General features: G+C 33.5%; 2 protein-coding genes across 7 annotated transcripts; one reads left to right on the top strand and one right to left on the bottom strand.

Moving 5' to 3' along the window:
- The first annotated feature begins 3,001 nt into the window (after window positions 1–3,001).
- LOC129306022 (magnesium-chelatase subunit ChlI, chloroplastic) lies at window positions 3,002–6,031 on the top strand. Of its 3 annotated transcripts, XR_008592102.1 has the most exons (5): window positions 3,002–3,208; window positions 3,322–3,431; window positions 3,852–4,892; window positions 5,196–5,292; window positions 5,943–6,031. XR_008592102.1 is itself a non-coding variant. In XM_054946317.1 (4 exons), the coding sequence occupies exons 1-4, from the start codon at window positions 3,106–3,108 to the stop codon at window positions 5,217–5,219; spliced, it is 1,278 nt and encodes a 425-aa protein (XP_054802292.1). In that variant the 5' UTR covers window positions 3,002–3,105; the 3' UTR covers window positions 5,220–6,031. The 3 variants fall into 3 exon arrangements, 2 of the variants coding, with proteins under 2 accessions (XP_054802292.1, XP_054802293.1); XM_054946317.1 differs by having other exon boundaries at window positions 5,196–6,031; XM_054946318.1 differs by lacking the exons at window positions 5,196–5,292; window positions 5,943–6,031 and having other exon boundaries at window positions 3,003–3,208; window positions 3,852–4,968.
- Window positions 6,032–6,103: 72 nt separating this feature from the next.
- LOC129306023 (nudix hydrolase 15, mitochondrial-like) lies at window positions 6,104–8,456 on the bottom strand. Of its 4 annotated transcripts, XM_054946322.1 has the most exons (5): window positions 7,991–8,453; window positions 7,734–7,876; window positions 6,871–6,918; window positions 6,635–6,754; window positions 6,104–6,536 (listed from the first exon to the last, which is right to left on the bottom strand). In XM_054946322.1, exons 1-5 carry the CDS (start codon window positions 8,205–8,207, stop codon window positions 6,297–6,299), a joined length of 768 nt encoding a protein of 255 aa, XP_054802297.1. In that variant the 5' UTR covers window positions 8,208–8,453; the 3' UTR covers window positions 6,104–6,296. The 4 variants fall into 4 exon arrangements, with proteins under 4 accessions (XP_054802297.1, XP_054802294.1, XP_054802298.1 ...); XM_054946319.1 differs by having other exon boundaries at window positions 7,734–8,456; XM_054946323.1 differs by lacking the exon at window positions 6,871–6,918 and having other exon boundaries at window positions 7,991–8,449.
- Window positions 8,457–8,659: the final 203 nt, after the last annotated feature.

Below are 8,659 nucleotides of genomic sequence, written 5' to 3'. Positions count from 1 at the left end.
TGTTAACCACATAATGAGACTCAAAAGTCTCAGTAACCAATACCAATTTATGATAGCATATATGAACAGTTAATGTGTGCTTGCTAAATGGGAAACAAAAATCATATAATTCTATCAAAAATACAAGAAATATTGTAATGTATGAACAACAATCATCCTTATCTTTCCTCAATTAACCTCAAGCCATAGCCCTCACTTGTTGTTAAATTATTTAGCCAAAGATAGATTACCCCGAGCCCTTACAAGCTACCTATTGGGTCTCTAATAGAGGTGTACTACATGACACATAAATATAACAAAAACAACAAGTCTTCCAACACCTTCCACAATAATCAAATAAATTTATAACCGTACAATTATACAATATTACAATCTTCATAATTTTTCTCATTTTCAATAATATTACAACATGACATCCCACTTGGCAAAAATATTTTAAACTACATATTCACAATTTCACCATTTTTCCATAAACATAACAAAATGATTTTTTAATAATAATTTATAATTTTCTCAATAATCACACAATTAACATGAAATAATACTAATAACAAATTAAAAGCATAATTACCTCGTGGCTTTTTCAATAAATTATTTCTTACAATTTCTCTTCCACCATAATTTTCACCAACAACACAATATATAAATAATATATTATATATAAATATTAGTTTCAATTATTGAAACTAATAAAATAACTCTAATAATAAAATTAGAGAATATAGAGTTAGTACCATCAAGTAAAATTTTTAACTCTTCTTTTAGTTATCAATAAACACTAATAAGCTAAAATCAACCTCAAAACCCATTTTTATAATCAAAATTTTCCTTTTTATGTCATAAATTCGTACCTAAAAATATCTAAAAATTATAAATTGAGTCTCAAGCCTAATATCATCATTCTATAGCCATAATAATTTATTTTTCATCCCAAATAATTATCTAAACATTAATAAATTAACATATATTTTTAGACTTAACAAAAATCCACCCATAAAAGTATAGAGTTTAACTCATAAATCTCAAATTCAAATCTCATCAACAAATTTATACTCTAAAACATTTATTATACTACTATTAACTTCAACCATCACATTTATTTATTATAAAGTTGTCCCTCTTTTAAACTTTAAATTTTTTACCACCACAAAATTAAAAACAAAAGAAATAGATGTATAAAAAAATTTTAAAATACTTATATAATCTTAAAAAATTTAAAATTACACCCTTAATATTCTATTAAAAATATTTACCTTTAAAGCTCAAATCCCTTCTCGCCGACGGCTCACATTCTCTCCTTCTCTACTCGCGCACCCGAAAAAGGGAACGGCCAGGTGAAGGAAATGAGAAAAGATAAGAGGGGCGGGAGATATTAAGAAAAAAAATGTGGATCCCATAGCCTTTTTTCACTTTCATTATTATAAATGCCTACATATAATAATACCTATCCCTCCATGGCTCCTTTTTTCTTTTTTTTTTCATATATATATCAATACACTTACACGTAGAGAAAATATATTTTCATTTCTTCCACCACCCTCTTTCTTTTTTATTTATTTATTTATCAATCTCTCCCTTTTATATTTTTTTCTAATAATAATAATAATAATTTCTAAAAATCTTAATTTAGAACTATTCCCAAATTAAATATAATAATCTTCTCCAACTAATTTACTTACCTTTAAATATTTTTTAAAATTTTCATTAACTCAAATTAACTGTTAAAATTTAAATTGAGATATTACATTTTAACTTTGAAAAGGTATCACATACTTTCATACATTGTTTAAACTCTAATCTATGTAGAATTACCTAGTGCTACGTCATTTTATTTAAAGAAGACTTGAAATTCCACTTTTTTTTTTGTTTGAGGCTTAAATGATTTGATAATAGTTGGACACTTGGCATTATTTGAGTAGTCCTTCTTTATTTTATAGTTAAATGAATTTAAACAATAGTTAATGAGTTTTAAAATGAGTTTTGGTAATCTATTTGGATTAGCCCCATGATTACTATAAAGGTTTTGGCCAAGTATTAAGGTAATAAGGGCATTATTATAGTAGGGCATAGACAGATGATGTCCACTAGTCGCTTAACACCCAAATCAAACTAAGAAACACCCTTAAGGCTTAGCCTAGGTTGATGCTCTTACAGAGTTAATTAAAAATTAAATTATAAGTAGTTTAAATCTATCAAGAATAATAACAATTTAATTGGGCTTGATTGATTAGAAATTTAATAAGAATTAGATGTAAACTAATTTTTTTGGTAATTTTTGAGAATTGGGCAGAATTGGAAAATGGATTAGTTTATGATTAAAATGCAATGTTATGCTCTTTTTAGGCACATGAATTTCCTCTCTTATCCTTGCTCTATCTAATTAATTTCTCTTAACTCCAATTAGTTTTAAATACATCCTAGTAACCATTAGAAATTAACACTCTAAGGTTTTTTAGAGTAACTAGGACTCTAAATTAACATTTATAATTAACTATGCTTTCAAGATAACTAATTAATTATATTGTTAATTGTTTATTCCTAGCCTTACCTTAACCAAATGAGACCCCAAATGGATTAAGAAAAATGATTAGCTAATCTATAGTATGATTAATGCATAACTGTGGCTCACAACCTCACAAGTGGCGAAAAGAAATTAAATGCAACAATGGTTGAATAAAATTAAATTTAAACAGCCCAAATTTAAAATTGCAGCACCTCAATTGCAAATTAATAACAATAACAACTTCATATAATACTTAACCAAGAATTACAAAACTTAATTTCAACAACTATTATCATTATAATTTTATAAACATCAAAATTTAAAAAATTAAATAAGAAGTAAGAAATAAAAAAAAACTTTTAAAATTTAAAGAATTCAAATAGAGTTATCCATGCATTCTGCGAAGACAAATTAATTGAAGTTAATCTGTATACAAGAGAGAGGCCGACAGAGAGATGGGAAAAATCTATCTTCTTATCCGCATCCTGCTGGACCAATAGAGGGGCTGGGAGTCCAAGCCGTAGCTGACAGCTGTGACTGTTTGTAATCAAACCCTAAACGCTTCTTGTACAACAGCCATTGCATCCTCAATCTTTCTCGACATGGCGTCCACTCTGGGCACTTCTTCAATTGCGACCTTCCCTTCTCGATCCCTCTCCTCTCCTTCTTCCAGAATTTCCCTCCATTCTCTCTCTTTAGCTACAGGTTCATCCCTTCACCAATTTTTCCTCTTTATCAACATTCTTACTTTTAGGAGTCTGTCATTGGAGGTGAAAGTGCATTATTGTTGACAGTGTTGATTGTTTGTTGTACTTCAGCTCAAAGCTATGGGCGCAAGTTCTGCGGAGGAATTGGAATTCGGGGTATAGAGGGGAAGTCTCGCTTCTCAGTGGCCAGCGTAGCCACTGAAGTAAACTCTATAGAGCAGGTAGTCAAAGGATTTCAGATTTTCATTTTTGAATTGAGTTTACTTACCGCACTTATGTATTTGTCGTTATTTGGTAGAGCATTGTTCATTGGTGTAAGGAAATCAGTCCAAAATAATGGGTTTGGATTATAATTGGGTGGGACATCACTGCCTGCAGTTTAGATGTTTACTGTAAATACTTCAATTCTTCTGGTCTATTCATAACGAATTTTATCAAAAGAAAACATTGAAAACTTGATTCGAAGTGTATAGAGATGTTTTTTTGCCTTCACGTATCCATCAGCTATTTGGTTTGCAGATATCTTGTTTGAGGTCATGTGTAGTGTAGAATGATAATAAGGATAAGATTCTGACCTCTGCTTTTCCCCCTTTTTAATGTTCATGTATAAAATGTTAAGTCCGTAAACTTATCATTTACAGGGCCAGAAAACTGATTCTGAAAATAGCCAGAGGCCAGTGTACCCATTTTCAGCTATAGTAGGACAAGATGAGATGAAGTTGTGCCTTCTACTTAACGTGATTGATCCCAAGATTGGAGGGGTAATGATCATGGGGGACAGAGGGACAGGGAAATCAACAACTGTTAGGTCATTAGTTGACTTGCTTCCTCAAATTAAGGTTGTTTACGGGGACCCATATAACTCAGACCCAGAAGATCCAGAATCCATGGGCGTGGAAGTGAGAGAACGCATTACAAAGGGAGAGAAACTTGAGGTTGTGTTGACTAAAATCAACATGGTTGATTTGCCACTGGGAGCTACAGAAGATAGAGTCTGTGGGACAATTGACATTGAAAAAGCCCTCACGGAGGGTGTCAAGGCATTTGAGCCTGGTCTACTAGCCAAAGCCAACAGGGGAATCCTCTATGTGGATGAAGTTAATCTGTTGGATGATCATTTGGTAGATGTTTTACTGGATTCTGCTGCCTCTGGCTGGAACACAGTGGAGAGGGAGGGTATTTCGATCTCCCATCCAGCTCGGTTCATCTTAATCGGCTCAGGCAACCCAGAAGAAGGGGAGCTCAGGCCACAGCTTCTTGATAGATTCGGCATGCATGCTCAAGTAGGGACCGTAAGGGATGCTGAGCTAAGGGTGAAAATTGTGGAGGAGAGAGCAAGGTTTGACAAGAATCCAAAAGAGTTTCGAGATTCTTACAAAGCAGAGCAGGAAAAGCTTCAGGAACAGATTGCTTCAGCCAGAAGTGACCTTTCTTCAGTTCAGATTGATCAGGATCTCAAGGTGAAGATCTCCAGGGTTTGTGCAGAGTTGAATGTGGATGGATTGAGAGGAGACATAGTGACAAATAGAGCTGCAAAGGCTCTGGCTGCTCTTAAGGGAAGGGACAAGGTGAGTGCAGAGGATATTGCCACAGTGATCCCTAACTGCTTGAGACACCGCCTGAGGAAGGACCCCTTGGAGTCTATAGACTCAGGTTCACTTGTAATTGAGAAGTTTTATGAGGTATTTAGCTGATGCTGCTGTGATATTAACATGGTCCATTAGCCGTGAGATTAATGAGCATATTACTATTTCTTTAGCCTCTCCTTCACCCTTTATGTTGGGATTTTCACCGCACTATAGGCATAGCAAGATGAAATCATGTACACTTGGTCTAATGAAACTGATTATTCCATCGTAAATTTGAAAAATAGTATAAAAAGATAACTGAATCCTTTTTTTGAATAAAAAAGAAACTGAATCCTTTTATTTTTTGGTTTCTTATCATGCATTCATGTTTATATTTAAACATACGCATTACTGCAGCACTTGGCTTACAGAGGAAAATAAAGAGGAGAGGAAATAGAGAAAAGTGGAGGAATGCAAGTTTCTTTTCCTATGCTTAGCTGAGCAAGAGAAAATGGTATGAAGGAAAAATTGTTAATTTCAAATAGATAATGGTAATCTTATTATTTGTAAAAAAATATTTATATATAATACAACTTAATATTTTAACATATTTATATAATTTTTATAATAGATTACTAATTGAATAAAAATGTAATTTCAAATTATTTTATGGGAAAATATAACGTTAGGTTCCTGTTTTTTGTTTGATATTTGCTGTAAGTTTATATATATATTTTTTCATATTCTAAAAAAAATTGCAGAAATTTATAGCAAAGTGCAAAAACTTAAAATTATATTTTTCTTTATTTTATTCTAAAGTTAGCAGAAAATTAGAATGAAAATGAAGATAAAAAACAAAAAATGCAAAGCTTCTTTGGTAAATTTCAAAATTAAGTTTTTTTTTTTTAACTTTCCCATATTTGAATAAAAAAATTAAAGGTAAAAATATTTAAATTTTATGTATTATTTTCTTTTCATTTTTCTCATCTTCTCATTTTTCTCTTTTTAGCTAAACGTAAGGAAATGTCTTTTAAGGAAATGTTTTTATTTTTTTTTCACTTTTTCTTCTGTTCACTTTTCATTTTCACTTTTTCTTCCCCTTACTTTTCTCTCATGTCAAGCACATCCATTCACTTTTTTTTTTTTTTGACATTTCATGTAAAGTAATCGGTGTCAAAAACCATTGCTAGCATTGTATGGTGGCTCTGATTATTCCACAGTTCAAGATGCTTGGTGCTTAGAACTATTTAAAAGACTAGTGATTCCATGTTCTAGCCATTACGTTATTGAATCAATATAAAGAAAAAAAAATGAAATGTGAACTATTTCCGTGGTAAGTTTCTATAAACCATGTATACATGAGACGTTATAAAACATACAGAATGAGCATGTTCTTTAAGCAGCTCTAGAATCTAGAGGTCTGAAACTGAACTTTTATTTCTCACTAACAGACTCGTGGCCGGCCTGCAAAGAAAAGCATCATAAAATTACGAACTTAGGAGCGAAAAATTGAATATATCACTGTTTAGAACTACGCTGTAATATTAACATGTCATTTTCAGTAAGTCCTCCCCATATGCCAGGCCTCAACTCCAAAAATGCTGGTGGCCGCTGGTATATAAGTGAAGCTGCCCTGATTAACATCGCCGCAGTTACAGCCCAGATCACATATTTCTTATTATCACCTTCATAATCAAAGAAATGTACTAGATGCTTCTTTCCCATCCATTCTTTTTCCACAGCTCTCCTATTCTCATCCTGCATACCCACACCATGATGTCATAGGGTTTATCGGAGTTCAATCATCATGTCAAGGCGCACAAAATTGTAGGAGAAAATTGGAAGTAGAGTAAAACCTTGAGGAACATCTCCAATGGAACATCAAATAATTCTTCAACTTCATTTGGATTTAGCACGGGAGTAAATGCATCCTTGTTTGACAGTATGCCAATCACAGGAGTTATTGTCATGCCATACTGCACTTGGAAAAACCAATATGTCAGGAAAGATACTAATGCATGGCTTTAAATTAGTTTGTTGCAGAAGATTCGCAGGCCGAATTAGAATTACAGTATGAATGTATTTAGAATACCTTGAGAGTCATAAACCTCCTAGGCTTATGCCCCCATAAGTGAAAGAGCTGAAACAGCCAGATACGCCTGGGAGTTAGGAGGATAAGAGAAGGAAAGGAATCCCACTGAGAAAAAGATGTTCAAATATGAATTCCTTCACCTCCATTTATTTACTTATTTATTTTGGCAAACTAAATTGCTTCTGACTGTTTGGAGAAACTTTATTCTTCAAAATCTCCTATCAAGGTCAGAACTTTAGAAGCAGGTCAGTGGGCAGTGAATTGGCTAAAACAATGAGCACAACAGAACTGAAAGCTTGGCAGCACACCTATCCTCCCTTTTGTCAATTGTGGATTTCTGACACAGTATATGCTATAGTAAAGCATTGATATTGGAGCTAAAGTCGCATGCTGTCTCTTTTTTGGTTCTGTTGATTTTTGTTTTCTGATGTATAAGTTAAAACTAGACAAGTTTCTAATTAGATCTCAGAGTTGTTTAGACAGAGTGCAGGTAGAACTCAGACAAAGCTGCTAATACTGAGAAATTGCTCGAAGAACTAAATTAACATTACGACCCAAACTATACTAGTTGAATTTTATTGGACATTCCTGACAAAGTATGTCTTATTCCATCAAATTTTCATATATTCACTTCATTAACAACGAATCCAGCATTCTGATCAGAAATGATTTTTATGCATGCACTCGTAACAGTAACAACAGAATGCACATATTCCCATGAGATTCATTTTTCTATTAAAATCATCGTCAACATTTCTCTAAAAATAAAAACTGTAGAAAGGTTTATGAATAATCAATAAAACGACTCTAACACAACGAAATACGATTAGAGAAAAGGGGGGGGGGGGAATCATGTTTTGTACCTTCGTGCTAAATGGCTCAAGAGAAGTGATAACAGTAACAAGAGAAGGGTCCAAACCAATCTCCTCCTTAGCCTCCCTCAACGCCGTTTCTACATCGTTAGCATCGCCTTCTTCTCTCTTCCCACCGGGCAGCGCAACCTCACCTGCGAGTTGCAACCACACACACAAAGCCCTTCTCTTGGGTAACACGTAGGAGAGAAAACCCCCCAAAATTTCTGGATTGTCAGAATTGCAGAAGACGGCGGGGAAGACAATACCTGAGTGGGTTGACAAAGAAGAAGCCCTCAAAGTGAGAAATACTCGCAGATTCCCATCGTCCCCTTCAAAAAGGCAGATCAAGACGGAAGCTGTCTTGGTAGGTCTGAATTGATTTGACGAAGAATTGTTGAGGCCGGTAGGTTCGGAGGTTCGAAAATGCTGAAGTAAAGCTTGTATTCTGTGAGAGATTCTCGGATCTGTCTTGTTCGAACCCATTCCACTCTCACCACGCTCAGACCTCAGTCTTCAGAGCTTCTCTCACGTTCTCATTCGCGGATACAAACGTGGGGAAAATGGAGAATTGCGTACGCCATCAGAAAACTCAACCCCCTTGGATGAATTGCCAGTGAAGACAATCTTGCATTGAAAAGTGTTGACAAAAATTATCCAAAGGCCAATTACTTCAACTTGATCTCCAATTTCATCCAGCGACCGACTGTAAGGAAGCTCCAAAGATCAAATATAATTCCTACTCATAAAATTTAAGTATGATGTAGGGTCGTCTTTTAGTTTCTTTTTTTTTTTTTTAATAATTACTTTCACCAAATTTTTATGTGTTTATTTAAAATTTTAAAAATAATCAGAATTAAAATAAAAAGCAAGTATTTGATTATTTGAAAAAGCTAATTAGAGTAATTTCTTAAATAAAATGTGCAATAGAAGTGAGA

This window comes from Prosopis cineraria, unplaced genomic scaffold (genome assembly GCF_029017545.1).
Source record: "Prosopis cineraria cultivar Desert tree isolate PC_DT_omini unplaced genomic scaffold, ASM2901754v1 PC3, whole genome shotgun sequence".
Classification (NCBI taxonomy): domain Eukaryota; kingdom Viridiplantae; phylum Streptophyta; class Magnoliopsida; order Fabales; family Fabaceae; genus Prosopis; species Prosopis cineraria.
This window is presented reverse-complemented; position numbering and strand designations above follow the sequence as displayed.